The sequence below is a fragment of the Cephus cinctus genome, unplaced genomic scaffold (genome assembly GCF_000341935.2).
Source record: "Cephus cinctus unplaced genomic scaffold, Ccin1 Ccin1_scaffold1205, whole genome shotgun sequence".
NCBI lineage: Eukaryota > Metazoa > Arthropoda > Insecta > Hymenoptera > Cephidae > Cephus > Cephus cinctus.
In genome coordinates, this window is record NW_014333672.1 from 167,212 (window position 1) to 192,258 (window position 25,047).

Sequence of the window (25,047 nt, forward strand, 5' to 3'; positions counted from 1 at the left end):
TCCCTCGATGACCGATGGGCTTGATCGATCTCGTCCATTTGGACGAACGTGGAATCTCGCAATTCTAAAAGGATAAGAGGAGCAACTACCTTTCTCCTGGTTCTATCGTCACGCTCTCTTTTCTTCGTCCACCCCCCGTGCTTCCTCCGTCTCGTCAACCGTTTGCCGTTCGGCCGCGTCCTCTCGCCCGCGGAGTGCCTCGTGAAAATCCGACTTTGAGCTTCCCGAAATATGACAGTCAGTGAATATCAGCACGACGTTTCGTAAGACGTTAACGAGACCAACACTCGATTGGCTAAGAAGACGCCGACGGTACGTCAGACTAAGCTGACGATCGCGTGCTTGGAAATTAATAAAACGAATTTTTTACGTCCAACTGCATTACCGACCGAAGTATCTATCTGTTATCTTATTTTATAGGTGGAGAAGCAATGGCGGACGACCGAACCACTCCGCAGGGGATCGTCGCATCCGTGCACGCGGTGAGTTAATATTTTTCATTAATTGCTCGTCTGTCCAAACGCCCTACGTGTATGCACGTCGGGTTGCCCGCGTGCAGGCGCTTTCACATACAGGCGATATCGTTGCGTGTCGAGCCGCATCGAGGCGCATCGATCGCCTAGTCGGTCGGCTGCGTCGCTAACCTAGTAAAAGGTTGAACGTGAACGTAGCCACGAGTTTAACACTGCCAGTAGCACCCGGGTACCTTGAGCGCATTGCCAGCAGGTTTTCATGTCGATGGCCACGGCGCCCCTGAATACGCAGCCCGGTAATTCAGGGTGCTCGTTGGCTATACCCGTAAAAAGTATAAACATCCTTGACTGGTCGTGAGAGTCTACAAATTCAGGAAGTCCGTCAAAGATGGCCATTCGGTCATTTGTAATAGCCTGTAACTCGACCTTGATTACGTTGTAGATTATTTTTTTACATTTATATTTTCAGACCACGTGTTACCGTCTTGGGTGCATTACGACTCCCAACGACAAACATAGAGACCCGACCCGTTAGACAAATTCACTTTCAGACTGCCAGCCCTCAGAATTTACATTGCGATTCTTATCCAATACCAGAATATACATGCAAGGGTGAGCTCTACCCGCTCCTGGACGACCGCGTGAGTCACCCGACGGAATCACCGTGTCACACTGAATCACCCTTCGACGAGTAGGTAGCAAAGGAACTGTAGACTGCAGAGCATTCAGGCCAGTGGCCTCTGCGGTGTGGGTGCGTGGGTGTGCGCGCCAGCTCCCTTCAAGAGGCTAGAATTATGTATGGAGGGTTGCAAGTTCACGTGTATACGGATCGCGTTGCTTTGGCATACACATACCTACCACGTGTTACGGTTTATAAGGGTGCAGTGTGTAGGGTGAGGACAGACCCCAGCGACACCCTATCCCCACACGGAAGAGGTAACAAGGGTAGTTTAAGGCTGGTTCGGTGTTTTCGTAGGAGGAGCCGCGTAAGAATAGACCTGAAGTCGCAGCCGACCCCTCTGGTAAGGACACAAGCGAAGCATCCCCGACTTTGAACATCCTCCGTGCACGCGATTCTCCTTAAGATCATTGAATATTGTCATGGCTATTCGCGCCGGTCTGGTTCAAGTCCGACAGAGTGTATAAAAGTCGGCTCTAATGCTGCATGGTGATTTTCGACAGAGGTATTACGCAACTCCTGGGCACACGACTCGACCGCGAGTCATTAACGAGCCACGAAATTTCCTCGTAACGTTATTTCGAGGCCTCCACATCTTTCCTGGTGGCTCGATGCCCGACGAAAAGTCCGGCGAGCCTCAGCCGGGGCTCTTTTAGCTTTCCTGCCGTGCGCAGGGCTTCCTCTGCTTCCGGTGAACACGGGGACGACGCGGCTGAGGCAGCATGTAAACATTGGTAAAGTGATACTTTAGAATAACTCCGGTGGCGCCATCTCGTTGTTACCAGCCGTACATAATATCGTCGAGGAAACTGTCAAGTCATGGCGAAATTAGGTAGCTGCTGGCTGTACGGAGCTTCTGGGTTGTTCGAAAGACACGTCAAGACCATCGGAATGGACGTGGGAGTATTTTCCCTTTTTCATCGCGTTCATCCCCTGGGTGAATGACCTGTCTACGTGGAACGAACCCCCCACAACCCCTACTGCTTTACTCCCTGATACTCATCCGTCCTATTCACCCCATATAAACCGATTCACCCTTATTCACTGATCCCCCCCACTGGCACCGTCGGCCCCTCTCGAGCAATGAACTTTTCCACGCTTTTCATACGGATGAAAAGTCTCTTCGCTGATCTCGTTCGTACCGGTGATTGTACCGGTGGTATATGTACGTTCTCCTGTTGGTCCACTTCCTGTGACGAGCGCGCCAAGCTGCGTCTTCCAGCAGTTGTCTACCGATACTGTACTAACAAGTGCATTGGGGCGGGGGGCCACGTGGTTCAGACGGTCCCGAATGTTCATCCACTCGGGATCCAGGGCTAGTCCAAGGGTATCAAGAGGGGGTCTTCTTCCAAGGAACACTAGGAAATAATTTTTTTATTCATCATACACATCCTCACGGAAATCCCTTAGGACCAGATAAGTTGAATACGTACTTGGGTCTGACGCTCAGGGGATAATTTTGAGATGGGGAGGCAACCGTAGCAAAGGGTGTGTCCGACACTCCTCGTCTCCGCGTTCCATCCTTGCGCTTTATCGATATGCTAATACACGGTAGATCGGTAGCGGAGTGTACAAAAAAAGAAATTCAGTTTACACGATTACTTAGGGTTGAAAGATAAAAAATTCCTTCGGTCCGTTACAAGTGTATATGGACATCGTTGAGATTCTTGATGCGCGCCCCGTGGCGTCTGATGGTACTAAAGATAATTCGGCCAAGCGCTTCTTTTTTCCGCGTTAGTCGTCACGCGCGCCCCGGGTGGTCTTGCGAGGTTCGGAAATACCGGCCAATAGAGAAGACGATCAGGAACAGATTAGTTAGGGGTGGGTGAGGCTGAAAGTAAAAAAAGAAAAAGTTTTATTTTTTCAATAAACTCCCACGGACAAGTGTTTAAATGCCGAGGAAACTTTGGTTTCAAATAAACCGCCAGAAACGGGGTCGGATTGCTTATTATCAGTGATGATAGTGGAAATCGACGATTCACGATAATCGATCGCCAATCCCTGAGCCCTTGGACTACCGAACGGATACGATCGGTCGATTCTCGATTAACCATGGTCGATGTGTCTCGAGGATCGAGATCGTGCCAAAGGCAGCCAGTCGATAAGTAAATTGGCAAGGTTAAGTGGTCTGTCTGGAATAATGACATGACGTCACTCAACTTGCGTTCTTTTATGCATATAAATCGTAAAGCGTAATTTTAATATTTATATTTTACGAGGGGCTCGAATTATTGTCATTATCGATAACCGTAGCGCAATTAGTTCTCATTACTTCCGTCATGTCGACCGTAGCGCCACCAACTACTCAACGGTCACTTATTCGTATTCCGTTTGACTACCTATAAAATTTCTTCACTAACCTTTATACGCTTCTTGGTAAACTCTTTCGGTCCATTCCGCATCTCCTATCTGTGACGCAAGTCCGAGCCACTCGGAAGCTTCAGCTGGTATGTACGTCCGACAGTTTAGATATCTAGAACTGAAGCAGTGCCTGATTTATGATTGGTTAGTGCCCGCGTTGTGTGTAAGCTCCCTTTGAAAATCTCAAAAGCAACAGCCAACCAGCCAACCAGCCAACCAGCCAACCCAGTACTGCCAGCCAAAGCAAGATCATCTCTAGTTATTTAGGTAGCAGAACCTCGAGTACCCGATTATTCCTCCGGTTCATCCTGTTACTAGCATCGTTTATGATTGTATGAGAGAGAGAGAGAGAGAGAGAGAGAGAGAGAGAGAGAGAGAGAGAGAGAACAAGATCCATACCATACAGTACGATCGACCGGTTTTAACTTTCCCGCCATCAAACTTTCGATTTCGGTCATATCCTTTCCTCGATCGTACGATCGGTTGGGGGAAAAGAAATGTTTCAAATAATTTCACCCCAGGTGAAAATACTCCTATTAGATACTATATACTAATACTCGTGTATTAGCATCAGTTAAGTTCGTTTACTTCTTGACATCGCTACGTGTTATTTCTACGCTATTTGACTTTACGACGTTTCATCAACCGAATACACTGTCATTGACTGAGTCATCGTTATACCATCATACAATTTTATACGTTGGACCGTCCGATGCTCTGCGATGATCCTACCGTGGACATTATGTACTGGTATAGCATTGGCGTGGCAACGACAATTTTCATTTATAATTCCTCCTACCGGTTCATCCGTATTTCAGGGCACAGGTGCGACTCAGCCGATTCACATGGGCAAAGGTAGGTACGTCGGGCATAAGGTTAGGTGGCTGGTAGTGGCAATCCGAGTGGGGGTGTTGAACGACGCTGGTCCTCTCTATCACGTACGTCAGTATCGCGACGCCTACCGTGCCAGCCGAGCGAAGGAGCGCCGCGACGCTCTCTCTTCTCTCTCTCTCTCTCTTCCTTGTATCGTCCCACGTTTCACGATTACTTGGTCGGTGTAGACCATTTTTTTATCTCACTCTCCCTCCTTGCTCCCTTGGACCGGTGATTTATCTTCTGGACTTGACCCAAATATATCGGATCGGTGCATCCAAGTGAGACTCGTCGCAGTGTCTATTGACTTTGAATTTTCGTTGTCCTTCCTCTTGGATTTGTTCTTTTTTTTTTTCTTTTTCTTTTTAATACGTTTTTCGTATTCGTCCTCGTCCGGCCCGTCAAGTGCATACGATGGCTACTCCTTGTGCGACATTTAAACTCTGTGCTGCCGTGACGTCATCTCTATTTTTTTAATGGTGACCATCTCGTGGATTACCTCTGCGAGGCTACCTGCACGTCGGCATTCGCCGAGTCGAGTTCGCCTGTTTGATTCCTCCTGCGCGACGACCTTAATTTCAAATAGGTGAGTCGAGTCGGATTAACGTATTTATATTTGAAAAAGTAAGATCGATGCGAATAATCCTAATGTTTGGTTTAGAACTGTAAATTATTTTTTTATGCGATTTAGGTAAAAAGAAGTGTTTCATTTACCCGTCACAGAATCATCGTACTGATTTCTTTCGTGTGCGGTCTTTACGTAAGCACGTTCTTGACGGAATTACATAACGCGCAAAAGTTCATTAGCACGAAATCGTATACATGCTAATTGATTAAAATAACTTTGATCTCCCCGACCCTCGGCAGACTCTTATCTAATTTGAACTGTATCACCGAATCCATAATTCTTTAATCTCTCGAGCGAACCAAGGTCGAAGGTATTCGCTGCCAGCAGCATCAGGTCAGGGCATACACCAGCCACAGGACTGCCTACTGGGTGCACGCACTCCAGAGCCAAAGATTCTATTCTCGAGTAAGATTTCAAGTAGTCAGCCAGAGTTTCGAATCTTCTCACAATTGACTGGAGAGAATTGCGTAACGACTGTCTTGTTTACCAAATTGAAACGACGTTCCACGCCGATAAGAGCGATCCACGATAAAACGCTGCCACGCCATTGGCAGGTGTACTTCTCGAGATTGTATGCACTCGTGTATCGTAGGATCGATAGATCATTTTCAAGAAAAACCTCGAATCTCCGTCCAGAGCGACTTGTCCGTTCAGTCGCGTATTTCGCGGGCATCTCTTGGCCGAATGAAAAGTTATCGTCGGCAACTCAGAAGAAATAGAAGAAATCCTGGACGATCCGTCGAAACTGTCCCCGTTGAGGTTTCGACGACTGACGTTATAATTATTTGTACATCGAGGCCAGGAAGCCTGATAATGAGATATCTGTTCGCTAAATTTAATCGAACATATGGGTTGTATAAGCATATTTACCAAGAGAGTATCAAGGCTGTGCGTTAGATTAGATTCAAAGCGTGGCATCCGTTAATGAAACCGAATAGGAAGGAAGGAGGAGGCTGCGATAAACGTACGAGACTCTGAATACAAATCTGATGTGGGACTTGCGTCATGGAACTCTCATAACGGCAATCTTGTCTCCTACCCTAATGGAACATTTGTGTGTGTGTGTGTGTGTATATATATATATATCTCACTCTCTCGGATCATCCTTTGACTTTTATCCGTTAAGACTTTACGCTCTACTCGTTAGCATTGCCCCAATCGTCATGGTACCCTGTTACCTGGCTTTACCCATCTAGACTTCAAGCTCTAGCTGGCTCGCTTGGCTAGCTTGGCTACCTACCTACCTACCTACCTACGTGGGGTATCGATCTCTTGCGGGCTGACCCACTTCTCTCCTAGAATCCTAGCGCCCGCAACTCGAAGCCCTTTTGCTTCCTGAGTTTGCGAGGAAGTCGGTTGCCTCGATTAAAAAGAGTGGGAGAGAGAGAGAGAGAGAGAGAGAGAGAGAGACGCTGACTTGGCCGACTATAGGTTTGAGGAGTAAGCCATTCGATCCGGGAAATGTGATCAGGATACGAGGAGGTCCATCCCGGTGACGAAAGACCAGGCTTCAGGCTACGTACGTATCAGCATTGTTTGGCTGTCGCGACGTGATTCGTGCGTGACGACTGTTTACCTGGTCCCAACGGAATGCACGAAATCATGATGTCTTTGGTGAACTGTTAATATTATGCGAATCCCGATGTCGTCGCGCTCCGGTTATGACGTTGCTGCGAAATTCGGTTAGGCCTCCAGTCGCTACGTAGCTCGTATGTATGCACGTTCCGAGGAATCGTAGTGGCATCCGAGCGCGTCGAAACTTTATCCTCTTTTCCGTAGAACAATGCGAAAAATAATAATGGGACTACCGTATGCTTTATCCACGCGTCGCTATGCGTGACGAGCAGCAGGACACAATGGGCTGAATGAAATGTAGACGCGGGGGACTTACGTATGTGTGTTTACGTAGGGAGGAACTTTACCTTCGGAAGGAGTCGCAGTTGCTTGGTAAAATGTCGTTGCTGCTTATACGCGCAGCTATGCTTGTGCCGTAAATGACGGCTGTGGCAGCTGCTGTCATCGTAAAGCCAGGAAGCACAGGTGACTCTCCACCGGACGACGAGTTTCCTATTATGTGAGCTCGACTGAAAATGCACGACTCTTGAATGGCATCGAGAACTTATTGCTTATAGGTTACGTGGTACGGTAATATCGTTATACGTGCGGTAGATACGGGGACCCGATTTATATTGGGTGTAGACGCGCTCGACACGCCTCAACCTAACCTTTCGCGACTTCCGTGTGCAGCAAAGGCATTAACGTTATGGCAGCGCAGAGACAGTCAGGTACAGTAAGAATTGAGTGTGGCGCATTGGGCCGCGAATTGCCGAGGGTCATCCGAGAGAGGGGAAACCAGGCAACGCCATCTGTGTATATTCAGTCGCGGCACGAGTGCGCGGCTTAAAGGTTTCACCATGTTAAAGTTCACGTCGAGTTCGAGCATTATATTCCGTACGTCGATACACGTATACGTACTGTTGTTGTGTCTTGCCGACTGGTACGTAACCTCAAATGCCAGACGAATCACGCGAACCTCAAGGAACTTTCCGGTCCACCCGTTCTCACGCACGAAATATTACTAGGTTAGGTCGCGCGGTAATCTAGTGCGCGCCGGCTGGTGTCGACTCGATCGTATCTTTACCGGGTTTCGAGCGCTCGAAGCGATGCACTTCGGGTAGGCGTTGCTTATTCAAAAGCTTAACGGACGCCGCGATAACTTTCGATAGATCCTATACCGTTGTTATCGATCTTCAATTCTCCGCGCGATACGACACGTGCGTGCCTGCCTGCCTGAAGAGTAAGACGAGGTTAAAGGATAATACACGTCGAGGGTAGCAACCCGCTCAAATGGCGTCCCTACGCACGTACGACACACTCCCGTAGATGGCGCTCACGACGCACGTGCTGAGGATGCTAACCGCCTGGCTGCCCAATTCCATAATAATGTTTTGCCACGTACGAAACCGTAAGCGACCTCCTCCGCCTTAAGCATGAAATGCGCTTAATTTCCATGAAGAATTGATACAAGTTCTTACCAACTGACTAACTGACTTACGTAGCGACTTTTAACGATCAACCAGCTGACAACATGGCGGACTTTGATATCGCGCGAACGGGACTGCGGACAGTCCCATTCGCTTCTGTACATAACTCCTGTGACTTAAAGAACTTTCACACGCGTTTCGTGTCGGCATTTATTATTAGTCTAATTGATACCGTACGATCTCGTAAGATCAGATGTGACGTGGCTTCTCGCAATTCCATGCGAACCGCTCGCGCGGAACACAAGTGCATTTGAAAGAGAAAAATAATAACGACTCTTATATTTTATACATCGACAGCGCCACTCAACGTTCTGGCGCCAACCAATGGACACTTTAATCGCGTTAATCGTTAACGTCGCATCAACAAACCGTTCCCTGCTGCTGCTCCTCGTAGTAAGGTAAATACCTCCTCGCACGTATATAGACTCCGCGTAAAACGTCAAAGATATCCTTCGGTAACGATGAATCTGAATCCGTAGGATGTTTATCGGAGCTGTTCTGATTAATATAAATTTCCGCGTTCCCATGGGAGGTACGCCTTTAAAGAATTACGTCCCACCTCCCCGCGTCATTGGAGACGCCTCTAGACGCTTTCTGTATCCGTACGTATCTCACGATCGGACGATTGCCCCGGGCTCTCTTTATTTCTTTCTCCGAAGAACAACTTCCTCACCCACTGCGTGTTGTCCAGCCTTGACTCGTAGTCTCATAAAGTCATAATGCTCTGCCTCGACTACACACGAGACTCTCGCTCTGTCTAATGACACTTTAATTAAGACGAATCACACCGAATTCCTTTTTGCGCTGCGGACGCTACTATACGCGCTGCCTTCGCCGCCATTACTATGTAGTAACCGTCCAGGTCTGTTAGGCTTTCCTGGTACTCGAGACTGTTTTAGGTATGTTGTATTATATTTACGTAGACCTTTTCGTATCCGTGCAGTCACGTACAGACAGTTATTTTTTGCTCTGGGTTTTTTTTTTCTTCTTTTTTTTTTCATGACTATGTATACACAGTGTTTACGAGTTCTGTTCACATCGGAATAGCCATGATATCCCAGTGATATGTTTATCAATAGGTTTAACTCCGGGGGAAAGTCGGACTCCTCTTTTAACGCAATAAATACATATACGCGAGTCTGGATTAGATAACGCGGAAAACCACATGGCATACTGGCAAACCACCGCTTGCGGTTATGACCCACTGAGATTTCCGATTCAAATCCCGCTCGCTCGATACACACCTTCGGACATTGTACCACCGAAGTCAATTGCGCTTCGGTCGATACGTTATGTACATATTTTTGATATTTAATTTTTATATATATATATTGCCGCTTTTTTAACAAATAAATATCGAGTCTGAATATTTTAATTTACTTTGAAACTTAATTCCGAAGGTAACTTGACTCCGGTGGTATCTCGAAAAACCGTTTGACAGTTCCCCGCGCGATATATGTATACGTGTATACATGTTCTCTCGATACATACCCGTTTTTTGCCTATTGACACTTATTTACTCGGAACAGCAGTTTGTCAACGGGTAATATATAAGTTTTTGAAATACCTAACTATACTAATGTAAACGTTAGCAGGATTTATTTCGAATTCGTAGCTCGTGCTATTTCACCTTTTGGATGTCTGCCACCTTCCTCCTCTCTCTCTCTTTTTATATCTCTTTCTGTCCATCCATCTCTCTCGCTCAGTCTCGTCATTCTCCCGTGTCACGCCCACGCGACCCACAACGAATTCTTGGCAGCAGTCGAGATCGTCTTTCGATCTTTTACCGAAAAATCGTGAAATTAACGTCGAGCGCCGTGACGGCAGCCAACGAGCACGTCTCTGCCGTCTGCTCCCTTGCGATATCACGTATCACGACAAACGTCGCTAATTAATTTGTCCAGGCTAAATCTACTTTCTCATGCAGCTATATACAACACGTGGATTCGTATGCAGTTTACTGCGGAGGTCGGCAGCTGCCAGGCAGCCATATATATATATATATATATATAGTATGTGCTCACAGACTCCCTTTGACGAATATCATAGCGAGCGACTGCTAATCACACGCATTCACATCGTTACGTTGGCTTTCGACACGGAGTGTACATAGGTCATCCAGTGAATGGGTCTTCAAGGACTTGCGTGAGTCCTTCGTGTACCTTTCTGCACGTGTCTCTCTTGTTCGTACTTACGTTCTGTCTGTCCGTCTCTCTTTCTCTGGTAGTATAACAATTGGAGGAAATAAAAAGAAAGGGATCGGACGCAAACATCGACTCTTCTTGCCCAGATTATCCATCCACACGTAGATTTGCCGAGTTGATACGACGTGACGCAACATCCCTTGTAAACATTGTTCGGACACTGATTGAAAACAGGCCTTTACGGTCTTTCCCTGCGCAACGTTAACCCAAGGTGATCGATGCATCCTCTATTATTAGCTGTTCGTATTCGTAAGTCTTGGGTACCTCTCGCTCTAGGCTGCGTAACCACCGGGGTAATAACGTGTCCACTGTGAGCCTCGCTCGTGTTGGAACTCAGACACGGTAGCTTTGAATGTTGACCTTGAGAAAATAAGGGATAACGGACCAGCGAGGATACTCAAGGCTGGACGATAACGAGAATCTTTACTGTTTACTACGCGTCCGAGGAGGTTTTCATCGAGGCGATTACGTGCAGACTGAATAATTCCCAAACAAATATTTAACGCGTAGCGCCTTTTTACGTTCCTTCGAGTTGGTGTCTGTATACTATATACATATACAGTATATAAGCTGGAGATCTACGGCATCTACGTTATTAGACGCAGACGACGATTTTTGCGATTGGATTTTCCTCCGGGACCTTTTTCATTGTTTTATTTGTCCTCTGTCGGTCTCTCGGTACGGACGCGCCGCGACCGGTCGGGCCTGCGTTTTAATTGACGGCCCGATTAACGCTGCTGGAATGCAACGATTAAAAACAAAGCCGATTACGTCGAACGTCGGCCTTTGGAAAGTCTCGCGCGACTTGCCCGACGTCATTCGACTGCCTTTTAACCGTCGTAACGACGAGCGTGATTGGCATTAATGTTTTTACGATTCTGCGCGTCAATTTCAAACGAAAAAGTACTTGGCGTCCCTCTCTCACTTCCTCGGCGTCTCATTGTCCCGAGCGTTCGCGCGATTTGATTGTTTCAGCAGGCGCATTCGCATGTCTCGCGACTTCCGGTGCATTTTGGGTAGGCTTCTTTCAATTCCGTTTACGCAGTCTGCACGACGATGGCTCATAGGAAGACTTGCAGAGACTCGCCGCCACTTGGCAATGTCGGATATTCCCGCGTTTCTAAATATAAATCTCGCGTGTAAAATGCACATGTATTCATGTAATACATGCCAGCAAAGCCGGTTGAGCCTGTTGGCGAAGATCCCGTAGGCAACCAGATTTACTCCCATTTACTCGCGTTCTCTCACTCGGCGTCATCCGCAACCCTTTAGACCCAAGCACCAGGTGTACCTTTAATGAGATCATCCATTGTCAACGGTTCCGACGAGTAGTCTGAATAAATACAATTGAATGTCAACCGTCTATAACGAACCCTATGTCTTACCCTTCAACCCCTTACAGGTCTCTAGGTTTTAGTGTCTCAAGTTGGTAGTAAACCCCATTGGGACACGTTTTACCTACAGGTCTGTAAGGGTGAAAATTTCGGGATGTTCAAAATGCATTTAGGACAATGTCAGATCAGAGCGAAATGCTTTTACGGCATAGCAGTAACCCCTGCGCCGGCTATCAACAGGTTAATTCCGGATTGTGACTAGATTGACACGGCCAGCACCCAACGAGGGTTGACCTAGCCAATCAAGCCAATCAATTAAGGTCATTTTAGACGACACGATTCTAGAGGGTCTAACCTGCCGTCATCCGTTAGGAAATCCTGACGATTATCGAGAGCAATGACGGCCTTCGTCGTCTCGTAGTGTTAGGTTATGTTTGGATTTAAAGGAATTTGTTCTCTATGCTTCACAGTTAGGACACGCCTCGCCACCGCCACCGGCACCCTCGTCTGCTGGCACGAAAGAGGGCACTCCGCCACGGGGACCCAGGACGCTTCTTCTGCGACGCAGCGAAAATGGCTTTGGATTTACCCTACGCCATTTTATCGTCTATCCGCCCGAGTCCTGTTGCGTAAGTGTCTCTTGAATTACTTTGCTCGTGGTTCGGGCTAATGTCGAGGGGAAATGTTTTGGCTACCCTCGGTCTAGTGCACTTGAGAGGTTATGTTTGGGGGGGTCCGGCGCATGGACGCCATTTATTCTTTGCGCTTCTATTTTAAATATGGCGACGGTTTATTTAGTTTAAACGTAAATCGGTTTGATGGGAGGTCTGTTTGTGCGTTTGAGTTTTCCTGGTGAAATCGCGCCGACTGGCTAAAGAATGCATCCTGCTGTTTCAACAGATGTTGCCGGGACACGAGCGGACGAGGATCGACGAGCCGATGGACACGATCTTCGTGAAACAGGTGCGAGCGAAGTCGCCGGCAGCGGAAGCGGGTTTACGGACCGGAGACCGGGTTGTGTCCGTGGACGGGGCGCCGACGCGTGGCGAGCAATACGCCAGCGTCGTGCAACGTATTCAGCAGGCGGGTCCTTGGCTACGTTTGTTGGTTGTATCCAAGGAGGACGATATTTTGCAGAGGGTAAGGCTTTGGGCCGGGCCAACCCCCCCCCCGGGGTTGTTTCTTTCTTTCTTTTCTTATCGTTGCTCTTTCGGTACAGTACTTTGGTGACACGGCCCACAACCCCGAGACGAATCAACGACCGCGACTACGTTCACCCGAGAGGACGTCGCAGAAGCAGCGTCGATCGAGCAGCATGATCCCAGGGCCGTCTCCTCGAAGCAGACAGTCGTGGGTGTGTTCGACTTCCGGCTCCGAGAATCAGGTCACCGGTACGGAAAGTTACAAGCAACGCGAAGACGTTTGCAAGGACCCTAAGATGATCGTGTCCTCGCAACGGAGGCCACTGGAAGCTCACAATCAGGATAGCGCGACGCTGTACGAAAAAGCGGAAAGAAATCAGCAACGACGACAGCAGAAGGATCTACTGAACGCGACGCCCCAGCCGTACAGACCTCCGCCGGACAGCAGGTTCGATCTTTACGACAGAACGCGACCCGAATCCATCTACTCTCGACCCAGCACAGAGCAGCTCTACGACAGGATCAAGGATCCGATCTACGAACGAGTAAAGCCTGACAGCAGTAACTTTGGAAAGTCCTTAGATCGCTATCCGATGTCCAGGGCGGAACCTCAGGTTCCAATTTATCGACCTGGCAGAAGGATCGTTGCCAGACGCGCTAGCGAAGGTAGCGGTATCGTTAACGACATCGATATTTCCGGTCCCTTCGGTAGCGCCGATGCGCTCAAGCAATCCAGCAATCCTGGATCACGGCTCAGTATGGATTCTTCTCCTGCCAGCAAGGAGAGTCTCTCTTCTTACGACTCGAACTCCACGCTCACCGGAAACGAGTGCTCCGATGATTCTGTCATTATGACCAGGCTGCGCAAGAGTTTCGAACAGAAGGAGGAATTCCTGAGGAGGCCGAGCCATCCGATTGGGTGGTTATCGCCCGAAGAATCCGCTAGGTCGACGGCCCATGTACAGCCTCTGATACAACGTGAATTTTATGCGAGACCTCAGAAGTTACAGAGACAGGTTTGGCCACCGAGCGAACAGCAACAGCAGCAGCATTCAGCGACTTTGCCCAGACAACAGTCACCAAGTAGAAGCTCAATGGAACGCGCAAGTAAATCCGGCGGGAAGCCGTCGAATCAGAACGTGCAAAGAGTCAAAACTGATATGGACTCTGAATCGGAGTACACTGGCAACAGGAGCAGTCCTAACGAACTTCCTCCGAGTGCCGAAGAAATTCAAGCAGTTCGCGATCATTTCTATTCCTCTCTCTACGACTGCAATGGACAATTCGTAAAGGAAAATCATTTCAAGTATGGCTCCAGTACTCCACAGTTTCGTCCAGCGAACAATGCGCCGCAGAGGAACTCGACCTCGAACAAAGCCTTCGTGACGACTTTGTCGCGGATACATGAGAACGTGACCACGGGTCAGCACAACCAGGACCAGCATCATCAATCGCAGCAGGCTCAGGATCTCAGGAATGGCACGGCATCCTTACCTTCGTCGCCTGGACCGGATAAGAAGAGCGGGGAGAAATTCCCCGTGCCTCCGCAAGGACTGCAGATCGTTTCACGTCGCGCCAAGCAGTTCGAATCCGGACGACTTCTGAGCGACGACGACGAGCCTACCAGCGACAGGACGAGCCTCTACAAGAGCGAACTCTCCAGGCTGTCGAGTAAACGGAGCGTTCCTAACGTCGCTGTCCGAAAAAGGGAATTTGAGTCTAAGGCTGAGTGTCAGGAACCCAGGCGAATAGCCAATCACCGAGAGAGCAAGTCACTCGACGCTGGTGAGTGTCAACGCAGTAATTAATACTTGACGACGCGACATCTTCCTTTACTCGTGTGTCTTTCATTCTCTTCTACTCGTTATCTCTTTTATCGCCCTTCTTTCCGGCCTTCTCCTACCTCACTAGATCCTTCAAAACGAAAAGTGTCCGCGTCTACCAATCTCACAGTCTTGTTCCAGCATCTGCTAGATATTACAATAATATTGTCATCCAGGTAGGGGATTATCTGGGAACAGAATCATTCCCATAGGCAGCAAGTACATCCATTGTGAACCTCCAGCTGGCTATAGGGAAGTCAAAGGTAGAGATTGCTCCTGAAAACTGTATCCTCGATGTGGCTCTCAGTGTACAACGTTGTGTATCATCCTCTCGCGGGTTTCTCATCTGCAATGATATATTACTATCACCATCGTAAATGAGATGAATGAGATGAACAAGATACTTTGGTCCAGCATGCATGTAACATCCACGGATAAGGAACCCGTCCTGAGGAATTCATAGTTGGTGTCCATTGTGTTAACTCGTTCTCATTCTCCACGTTACCAAGAGATTCAACCTTATTAAGACAAAGGTCGCTCGACGAACTAATCCATCCCTACGTCCCCCTATCGACCGGACCTTCTTATCTCATCCTCATCAAACAGATAATTTCCAGTCTGCGAATGTAGCTGTTGTCTTTGTATTATCGACGTGAAAACGAAAGCTGTACATCTAGCCTTGATCGCCATGCAGTCACCTAAATTCATCATGAGGGTGTTAATCCTGTTGAAATTTATTTAGAAATTCCGACAATGGAAACGGAGCCAGTCCGTCTAAGGGCGCGGAGCAATAGTGCAGAGTCCTGGGAGGCAGCGAACGGATCTTCCAGAAGGAACGCGAGGCATACCTGGCAAACTGAACAGGACGACTCCGAGAGTAAACGTAACAAGGCCAAAAGACAGGACAGCTACTTACAGGCTGTCAGGACTCAGCTCGGTTAGTTTTTAAGGATAACCAATTGAATTTCTTTATTATTTATTCTTTAGCTGACATGGTCGATAGTAATTGTTTAGTGATTAGAATGTGCATCATTAGTATCCGAAAGCACGTTTATCATCACTGTACTATGTAGTATCTGAAGCTTCTATCGCGTAGTGGATATTTGCGGTCTTCGCTTCCTGGTGCCAACGACTACCTATAGCTTGCTTTGTTCTTTTTTCACTCTGATTGGTACCGGACAGAACGGGAGCCACAGTGTCTACGTCATCAGGATGCGATTGACAAATCAACGGAAGATGAACCCAACGCACCTCTCTTTCCCACAACGTTATACGATATTGAGGCTGATGTGGATTCGTCGTTATCTACCATGGGTCCTATGCCCCACGTGAGAGTCACTCCTCCCAATTGTGATCCCTACACTCCTCCGTCTTCACCTGTTTTCGATCCTGGATCCTCGACAAGTAGAGAAGGTCCATCGCCACAGCATCATCGCTATGACTGCACGGCACTACCCGATGTGGAAACACCTGAAGATAGCGATGAACTTCTAGGTTAGATTCTTGTAGAATTTTTTTTTTTTTTTTCACGTTGCATGACTTTCGGCTTCCTGGCTATACTTCCTGATACTCCTTACGCCTTCTGTATCGCTTTGCTGTGTCCGTTGCTACCTGGTGCTTTGTGTATCTTTTGGCATCTTCTAACGAGTCTGACGTGGACAGTGCGCTTGTGTGTCGCCATGTGTGCTAACGCCAGCCGTCTTCGCTTCTTGCAGCTCCTGCGAGTTCCTCGGCCAGCAACGGCGTCGTCCTGAGACGTCAGAAGAATGCACAGATCAGTGAGTTGAATCGCCTAGCCAGTGACTCCCCGCGCCATCAGCATTGCTACCAGAAACCTATTCGATATTAGCTTACTTGGTTTTTTTTTTTCTTTTTTTCATAACACATCATTCAATCCTGTTTATAGCTTCGATATCATTGATCTGATCCTTTCAGGCGACGAGGATCGTGCCACTAGGAGAGTGTCCTACCTTAAGGCCACTTGGGGCGAGCGCATGCACGTGGACAGTGACCTTGAACTGAGCGACACGGAACCGGTACACGCTTTAAGAAGGTGAGACACATGTCCTCAAGGACATTGCTCGGCTCAGGATTAAATCCTAACCGCGGGATTGGGTACCTCGGGGTCACGGAATGGATCACTCGAGGAAATCTACTCGTACGGTCTCATACGTTGATTTAAGAAGGAATTAACTATTATATTGAAAAAAAAAAAGAAAAAAAAGAAAAAAGAAATAGGTAAAGTTCAGGGATTGGCAATGGCCATGATTGCAGTGCACATAGACGCTGGCGTCCTCCGCTATTTCCAAGTGACATAACACCTCTGCGACGCATCTTCGAGGACGTCACTCAGGCGGCGTCGCTGCATCGGCATTCTCATCGGTGAGATTCGAGAGACACGTTTGCATCGGTCGACGTGTCGATTTCGAGAGTTGTTACCTTGTTGATATTGTTTGTCCCTGACACGTAGTTCCTACGATGCCTAACGAAGAGTGCAGCTGTTGTTCCGTTTCTGTGTGCAGGTTGCGTGTGTCCTTCGGAAACCATAGAAAAATATAATAGACCGGATCTTCCCAAGGTTGGCTCCCAATATGTCCTGTCATCATTCATCTAATTTCTGGATTACCCACGACTTTCCACAATAATCTTCCTGTTAATCGTATTATCTGTTGCGCCGTGATAGACTGAACTTGCTTCTTTCCATCTAATATTATCCGTGTACATTGTTCGTTGATTAGTTCTCATCCGGAATCCATGTTCTGATGGATATCCGGATATTAATGGTGTACACCCTGTATCCGTACACTACCTTATCAACGTGTACGAGTCGCTACTTATAAATATCCTCACGTACGAATCTAACATTACCTTCCGAGCAGCTTGTTGAAGTGCGTGTTCCGCTGACACCAGTCTCAGAGACCAGCGCGTCCTCCTAAGGATGCATCCTGAGGAGAGACCAGCGTGCAGGACTTCCTTCAAGGGCTCCCTTCATAAAATAATACTTTTGTCTGTCTTACAGTAACAGCATCCCCGGAACTCATGGTTTACCCTGCAGCGGTGGCAACGGAAGTGACGTCGTGACGTCAAAGGATGCCGAACCCGTCGAGCGAGAAGGATCTCTTCACGTCAAGTTTACGGTTCTCGATGGCAAGGTCAGTTACTTGTATCTGGAGCCAGAGCCAGTATAAAATTTGCCTTCCTGTAACCGTGACATTTATCCTTTTCTTTTTCTCATCTTTTTCTTAGCGTTCCACCGATCGTTCATGGAAACAAGTATGGGGCGTTCTTCGGGGTCCAATTCTTCACTTCTATAAGGATCGTCACAGCCAAGTGAGTCCAGTCGCTGAGCCGTAATACGAAATACCGGATGCCTTTCACGCTTTCAAAAGGTAGCAGCTAGCGCGAGGCTACGTATCGGCCCATGCGAAAGTCTTTGGCCGGAAGCTGTCGGAGCCGCGTTATCGTCGGAATCGCCAGGCTGTTCGGTTCCGTTGATTCTTGCGTGAGTCCTAGACGCGCGCTCGCGTTCCTCGGCGTTCCCCAGTCGCTATGCAAATATATCGATGGCTGACATACGATCACGCACAGTCCAATGGCACTTTGTATGAGGTAGTACGAGGTCGCGTTGCTTGCTACCGGATCGAGTCGCAATCGTATCGCAATATCCTCTGGGGAATGTCGCCGCCCATACCGAATCGTGGCACGTGCCACGAGTGCAAGAGAATCCGTCGACCTAATGTAGAGAACCCTTTGAAAATGATAAACGGGAAAGTCGATGTTCACGTTCGTATCGACTTTCACCAAGATACGAACCGTTAGGCTGTGTCTTCGGAAGAAGAGAGGGTACGGTAGAAATTTAATTTTAAAATTTCTCTCAAATTGTTTATCTGCAATTTTTGGCGAAATTACTTATTAAGAATTTTCATGTAATTACCGACGCGCAGAATTTCATGTTAATTTAACGAGCAGACGATTCTTTGGTCGTTTCACAAATATTCGTATGAACGATGGATGCGCGATAAGGTTTTCATTTTCTTAGGCATAATGGCCATGCGGTCAACGAAGCGAGAAGAGACTTTCGCGAATTCGAAAATGAGGAACGATGGACGCCGCGAGGGCTCTCGATTTGTCGTGGCCTTCGAGTCACCGTAAAATAGCGTCGCAATACGTCATTATCGCCGGAAGACGGAAGCGTCGGTGGTATCGCGACGCCGCTGCTGCGACCGCAGGCGACAGTAGCTATAGCGACTTGACGCGGCGGTAACGTGTTTCTTTTATTCAGTTTGCAAAGTTTACTACAACCGTTAGGGACCTTTTCTTAAAACATTTTCGCTGCGACTGACGTCCTCGCTGCTTATTTGCTCCTTGTGAAAGGTCTGCTTGTGCGTTCAGGTTGGACTTCCAAACAGAGTTAGAGAGTTCAACGGCATCACTCTTGGCCCCTACGGTCGTCGCGATGCTTCCTTCCCCTCTTTGATTTTGCTTCGGTCGATGCTCCTGCGCCACTGAAATGTCTACGTGATCGCGAGTCGATCGGCTGCCCGACATAAGTCGACTAGTGACTAGTGCGTGACTGGTGCGTACACCAAGTGCGTCGGTGCCATATTTTGTAGTGAAGAAGTTTTGGAAATATTAGGGACAAAAAAAGGAAGAAATGCTGGGATCCAATAATAGCAATTCGCACTCGTGCATACCATTGCATTTCAGTAGCCACGGTCTCTTTGGCAGAAGACTTCGAAGATGGAGCTCAACTGGTTCCTGGGTAAAGAAGACTTGTTCATTTTTGACCTTCCCACTGTCGCGTCCTCGTGCACGTGAGCGCGCTGTCCTTTGCTCGATTCACGAGTTAATTTAGGGTGAGGCAAACAAACGTTACGCAATCACCCAGGCAGTTCGTTAAAAATACTCAGTTCAGCTTAGACGGAGTAGAAACTAGTGTCGGATCTTTTGCTTCTTCTGGTTCAACTTGGCGAAATTGTGTTGAATTGGAAAAAAAAAAAAGACTTAATACAAATGCCGAGGATCAGGCTGAATTGTTGTTAATCATTGCAGAGTCCGTCGACAACGAGCGACGGCGAAGCGGGTCAGAACGTAGACGTGAGGTGTTCCTTGGTCGACATTGCTGATGATTATACCAAGCGGAAACACGTGCTACGCGTGGCGAACCCCACGGCGGAAGTTCTTCTACAGGCTGAGGACGCCGCCTCGATGGCCCTTTGGTTGAGAGCACTTCACAAGCATGCAGCAGCAGAGAAGCCTACGGTGAGCTGAAACTTGCTGTTGTTTCTGGAAAGAAGCTTCAGGAAATTTGTATTTTTTCGTTTTTACTAAATGTAAGGGGTTTCGACTGTACTTCGTAATGGGATGTCCTTCTTTGTGCTTTTATTTTCCTTGCTTGGTGCTTTGTTTGTGCATATATATATGTATACATATATAGAGGTCTCAGCACTCTCTCCTTTGCGGTTGGCTTTCCCCAGTAGTACGATAAGCAGATTTATACGTACCGCTAGGTAACGCGTTCCGAAGAGTATATGGTATATACAAAAAATAGAGCTACCTATCAAAATGGGTGAATAGGGTAGTCGATGGTGTCGGTCTTCTATCTGGAGTCAAGATGTATTATAGTCACGCTCGAGAAACTGTAGCTAATGGTATGGATGACGGTTTTTTTTTTCTTTTAGGACATCGAGGCGAGTACTAGCAAACAACAGGCTGTTCCACAAACACCAGGACCAACCAGTACGTCGACCGCTGCGGGTCAGCCTGCAAGTCAGAGATTGAGTCCCTTACCTAGTCACAAGGGTATCAGAAAATTGACTTCCTTTCGAAATCGTTCACCCACTGGACAATCACCGGCAAATAAAACACGTAAACCAAGTCAGACTGTGGAGCCGATACCCTCGCCTAAAACTAAAACCTGGAAGGGCAGGGTGGCCAAACAATTTAGGAAGATGCATGGACAGGCTGGATCACCGTCATCTCCAACGACACAATTGCCACCGGAAGGTGCAACCTTCAAAATTCCTCTTGAAATGTGTCCACCGGTTAGCAATGTTATTCAAGCTCCATAGATTAAACACTTAAAACTAGTTTCAGTCGCTACTTGAACACGTATGAAACTTCTCTTTGTTTTTTGTCGATTGGCTCAGTCCTCCTTCTCCGAGTTCGTCCCCTTGATCGTCGAGATGTGCACCAGTATAGTCGAAGCCAGGGGTCTGGAGGTCATCGGCATCTACAGGGTGCCTGGAAATACTGCAGCCATTTCTCAACTTACCGAAAGTGTGAACAAGGGTTTTGAGAATATTAATTTACAGGTACGTTGAAAGCCTTAATCATTTTTAACCATTAGAAATTAATGTTGAAATTTACTTGTTTTTTTTTTTTTTTTTTTTTTTCTCCTAGGATCCGAGGTGGAGCGATGTCAACGTCATTTCCTCCCTTCTCAAATCCTTCTTCCGTCAACTACCCGATTCCCTCTTGACAGCCGATCTATATCCGATGTTCATCGATGCTGACAAAATAGAAGATCCTCAGCGCAGGATGGCAACGATTCGCAAACTCCTGAGGGATCTGCCTGAGCATCATTTTCAGACACTCAAGTATCTCATGTTTCATTTGAAGAGAGTCGTGGAGCACAGTGAGGTCAATAAAATGGAAGCTAAAAATTTGGCCATTGTCTTTGGACCAACTCTGGTTCGTGCTAGTGGTTCAAGGGACAATATGGTTACAATGGTTACTGATATGTCTCATCAGTGTAGGATCGTTGAAAGTTTATTGAACAACGTGAGTTCAGCTTGAATTACATCATCCAGATTTATCCAAGCTGTCCCAGGTTTCACTGTTTTTCCTTTACTAATTCCGACAGGTGGATTGGTTCTTCTCCGAAGAAGATTTGGACGACTTAAGTAGACTGAGCGTGAACCTGAGCTTACCGGCTGACGGCAATGAAGTTGAACCTACATCAAATACAAACCACAGTCTTCTTTTGAATAATATACAAAAAGTTGAAGGTACTTTTTCATCGTTAGTTCTCTCTAGTATTTTGTATTTTGGTAGCTCGTTTGTCTAGACGCACGCGAATCACTTGAAATGACACTTGTATCACTTGGCTGTCACATTTTTTGTATCCACAACACGTAACACCTGGTGTGCTTGTTATTTTTATTTTTTTAAATATTGTTTCTTTGGCATCTGAAAATCCATGCCATCCAATGATCATTTATCCAATAACATTAATCCTGAGAATATGATCGTTCAGGTCACGAAGCTATCGTTTTATATTAATTTGCACTCCACCCTCATCTATTTTATTTATTTTATTTATCGTACATTTATTTTTTGCTTGCTTTTTATTTCGACAAAACAGGCATGCGTGATATGGTCTCAGCTAGGGATATTGTATCCTCAATCATATCCGCAGCTAACAGGAAAATGCAGAGAAGACGTAAAGGTCACGATGAACCTGACAACGATGAAATCGACGAAGACAAGGTTTGTACAGATTGGATGTAAATATTAATTAACCTCTCATGCTAAATTTCTTATTCAAAAATCAATGACATCAAATTCTCTCCCTTTAGTCAAAGTCAAAGCACAGCGACACCGGAAGTATGGCAGCCGCACGACAGAGCATGGCGCTGAACGAGCGTCAGTGCTCAGTCAGCGAGATAGTATTGATGCACGAGAGCAAGAGTCAACAATCGAATCAACAGACTTCCGGTAGTGGTGATCGATCAGATCGATCGGATTTATCGATCTCGTCAGCTGGCAATTACGTCAGTCCATCAAATGGATCGTCAAGTAGATCCAAGTATTCAACCAGTCAGTCCAGTCAGTCTGTCGTGGTAGCACCATCATCGCCAGAGTCTTCTACTCACTTGGGAAACGAGATGGGATCCAGCAACCTGGACAGCATCTCCACGATCTCGAACATCTCCAACGACACTAAGCAGAGCAACGACGAGGTAGCGATACGTAGCTACGCAGGACTCAGTGCTACCACCCAGGAGAGGATACGAAGGTTCGAGCAGGAGACCAAGGCGATGCTCCAGAGGGACCAGCATCGTCAGAGACGAGAAGCTGAGAAGAGGGAAGAGGAAAAGAAGCGAATAGACATGGAATGGCAATTGGCGAAACGCGAGATGGAAAACGATGACATTCTTGACAGCATCGCCGACACTACTGTCACCCCGAGCTTCTTCTCGGAGAGACTTTCCAATCTTAACGAGAGACTGGCTGACAGATCGCATGAGCCTACCCAGGACAGACACGCAAGATCAAGATCCACCACCCGGATCGCTCCGATCTCAGTTGCTGTACAGAAGAAGCCCACGGCTCAGCAAAAGGCACAGGCCAGTACGCAATTGAGTAACATACTCGGTGAGAAGATGAACAACGGTATCATCAAAAAATTCAAGACTGACAAGGAGGTACTCGTCTCTCATATTGTCGATGATAATTTGCAAACTTAATTTCTTAATCTTAATTTCTCATCGTTCACTTAATTACAGCCCTCGTTGGAGTCTGCTTCCTTAAGCGGGGCTCGCTACGGCAGTCTCGACTCCCTGCACGAGGTCCACGCGCATCCTCACGCCTCGCCGTCGCCGTCGCGTCAACAACGAGGAGTCCCGGGTGACATATCGGATGACGGTCAGTAATCAAATCTCTTTTATAATTATATAATTTATGTTGGTCGCGTACACCGCCTCTACGAACTTTCTGCGGCAGCGTCGAAGAGGTCGTTCCGGATCTTCCTGGAGAAGGTTCAAAGAGCTTGAGTCCACCAGAGCCAATGAAATTCTTATAATTTTGTTGGGACCTCTTCGGCACTTCCGGTTCCAGTCCACTATTCATTTTATCTTCAAATTGTGTCATGTTACGTCTTATGCTCTCTTTGTCTAACGACCGTAAAGCGTGCACGTCACGTATCATCTACTGGATGCTGAGATTTTTAATATTGAAAATATTTTCGCGTGCACGTTTCACGGTCCCGCGGTCGTTGATCTCGCGTATCGAGATAAAGATTTTTTCTATTTGAAATATATAAGCAAAAATTATTTATCCCCTATCGCCCCAAAATATCGACTCTCGATAGATATCAATTAATTCGCGCCTTCAGTCTGTCTGCCAATTTATTCTCTCTGTGTATTTTTCTCTATATATTCGCTTCTGATGATCGGTGAGTGTAGCCGGATCTTGTTTTCTACACTGGACTCAGAAGATTCTCACTATTAACAAAAAGCTTTCTAGGTACATTTCCTCTCTTCTTCACATACTTTCTATGCGTCTGTTTACAAGCGCAAATATATATATACATATATACCATTATTTCTATCGTAAATCTACTTTCTCGATTATTTCTTTGATCCTTTTTTTTTTCCTTTTGTTTGCCATGCCGCCGGCTGATGCTTATACGGTTCCACAGCGAGATTATGCTTATTGTGTACCCCAGAGAGCATGGTGCATCTATCACCGAGTTATTTGTTTGATCATTAAATAATTATTTCAGGTATTTACCCTACTCGCATGCCTATAAAAGCCTCTATACAGCTTCCTATGATATTGAGACTCTTAAACAGTTCATTTGGCGCGGCGTGCACGCCGAGTAGAACCCAGGTCGATATTATAACGAGCTTGTCGGATCTCTTTGTTGTCTCACTTCATTATCTGTCTCTTGTCTCTACTCTCATCTGATCATTTAGTTGGCCGCACTTTCTCATAAAGGGTATGCAAGACGTTCTAGAACAAGAGAAGAGCGCAGGCGTGACAATTGCTTGAGTTGAATTTGATCATTGAAAAAAAAAAAAGAGAAAATCTTAAAATCTCATTGTACATCACGAATGCGCGCGCACTCTTCTACATCAGGAACCGGAAGGCAGAGGGCTAGAGATGGGCAAGTGCTGAGGACTAAGAAAGGGTACGAAAGAAGGTCGGAAAATGACGAGCGGTCGATTGGCGGAAGGAAAGGAAGGGTTAATATAAAGTATAAGGGAGTCAATAGAAAAGGAAAAAGAAACAAAAAAATGTGATGCACTGTGAGAGATGTTCCGAGATGCCTAACTAGCTGCCTGCCAGCTGCCTGCTGGCAGAACATATATAAAGAGGAAAGACGAGGAGAGAGAAAATGGCGCCGATCACCATTTAAAGCCTTTTGTACCACTGACGATGCGACAAACCCCTTACGCGTAGGCACACAGCAACTCCGGGTTTTTGGTGCTACATATCGTCCCATCTACACGGTGCTGCAGGGGCCAGTGGCACCTCCCCGAAGGCACCGACCCCATCCCCACCCCCAACCGCCACCGGCCCCTCTCGCTCAGGCACATCATCATCGTCATCAACGTCACAGCCCACAGAGCCAGGGCCCTCAGGATCAGGGGCCGTGGCGACATCCAAGACTTTAAACAAATTCCTCAGAGGTAAATCGGACCTTAAGGTGTCCGAGAAGAGCTGACGGCTGGCACGCCCGAATGGCTTTACCATTTAT

At 47.1% G+C, this 25,047-nt stretch overlaps 2 protein-coding genes across 23 annotated transcripts in view; one reads left to right on the forward strand and one right to left on the reverse strand.

The window, feature by feature from the left end:
• LOC107272586 overlaps positions 1-25,047 on the forward strand; it is a 35,302-nt gene that overhangs the window by 5,789 nt on the left and 4,466 nt on the right. For 2 of the 17 annotated variants that reach the window (XM_015749858.2, XM_015749871.1), the window contains exons 2-23: positions 421-482; positions 12,067-12,225; positions 12,497-12,736; positions 12,816-14,523; positions 14,738-14,824; positions 15,304-15,498; positions 15,744-16,055; positions 16,277-16,339; positions 16,497-16,614; positions 16,836-16,943; positions 17,581-17,713; positions 17,808-17,891; positions 19,614-19,823; positions 20,243-20,605; positions 20,711-20,875; positions 20,964-21,344; positions 21,427-21,571; positions 21,928-22,052; positions 22,142-22,990; positions 23,072-23,210; positions 23,750-23,810; positions 24,750-24,979. In XM_015749858.2, coding sequence (XP_015605344.1) covers positions 432-482; positions 12,067-12,225; positions 12,497-12,736; positions 12,816-14,523; positions 14,738-14,824; positions 15,304-15,498; positions 15,744-16,055; positions 16,277-16,339; positions 16,497-16,614; positions 16,836-16,943; positions 17,581-17,713; positions 17,808-17,891; positions 19,614-19,823; positions 20,243-20,605; positions 20,711-20,875; positions 20,964-21,344; positions 21,427-21,571; positions 21,928-22,052; positions 22,142-22,990; positions 23,072-23,210; positions 23,750-23,810; positions 24,750-24,979 — 5,926 coding nt within the window. In that variant the 5' untranslated portion in view covers positions 421-431. Of the gene's footprint in view, positions 1-420; positions 483-4,783; positions 4,973-12,066; positions 12,226-12,496; positions 12,737-12,815; positions 14,524-14,737; positions 14,825-15,303; positions 15,499-15,743; positions 16,056-16,276; positions 16,340-16,496; positions 16,615-16,835; positions 16,944-17,580; positions 17,714-17,807; positions 17,892-19,613; positions 19,824-20,242; positions 20,606-20,710; positions 20,876-20,963; positions 21,345-21,426; positions 21,572-21,927; positions 22,053-22,141; positions 22,991-23,071; positions 23,211-23,749; positions 23,811-24,749; positions 24,980-25,047 lie in introns of those variants that run through there. The other 15 variants (XM_015749861.2, XM_025089915.1, XM_015749864.2 and 12 more) reach the window with 15 other exon arrangements.
• On the reverse strand, positions 1,008-10,907 carry LOC112495091. Of its 6 annotated transcripts, XM_025089941.1 has the most exons (4): positions 8,732-8,886; positions 6,937-7,098; positions 3,513-3,631; positions 1,008-2,983 (listed from the first exon to the last, which is right to left on the reverse strand). In XM_025089941.1, exons 2-4 carry the CDS (start codon positions 7,032-7,034, stop codon positions 2,964-2,966), a joined length of 237 nt encoding a protein of 78 aa, XP_024945709.1. In that variant the 5' UTR covers positions 7,035-7,098; positions 8,732-8,886; the 3' UTR covers positions 1,008-2,963. The 6 variants fall into 6 exon arrangements, 4 of the variants coding, with proteins under 4 accessions (XP_024945709.1, XP_024945707.1, XP_024945708.1 ...); XR_003061297.1 differs by lacking the exons at positions 6,937-7,098; positions 8,732-8,886 and adding an exon at positions 7,490-7,970; XM_025089939.1 differs by lacking the exons at positions 6,937-7,098; positions 8,732-8,886 and adding an exon at positions 10,254-10,907.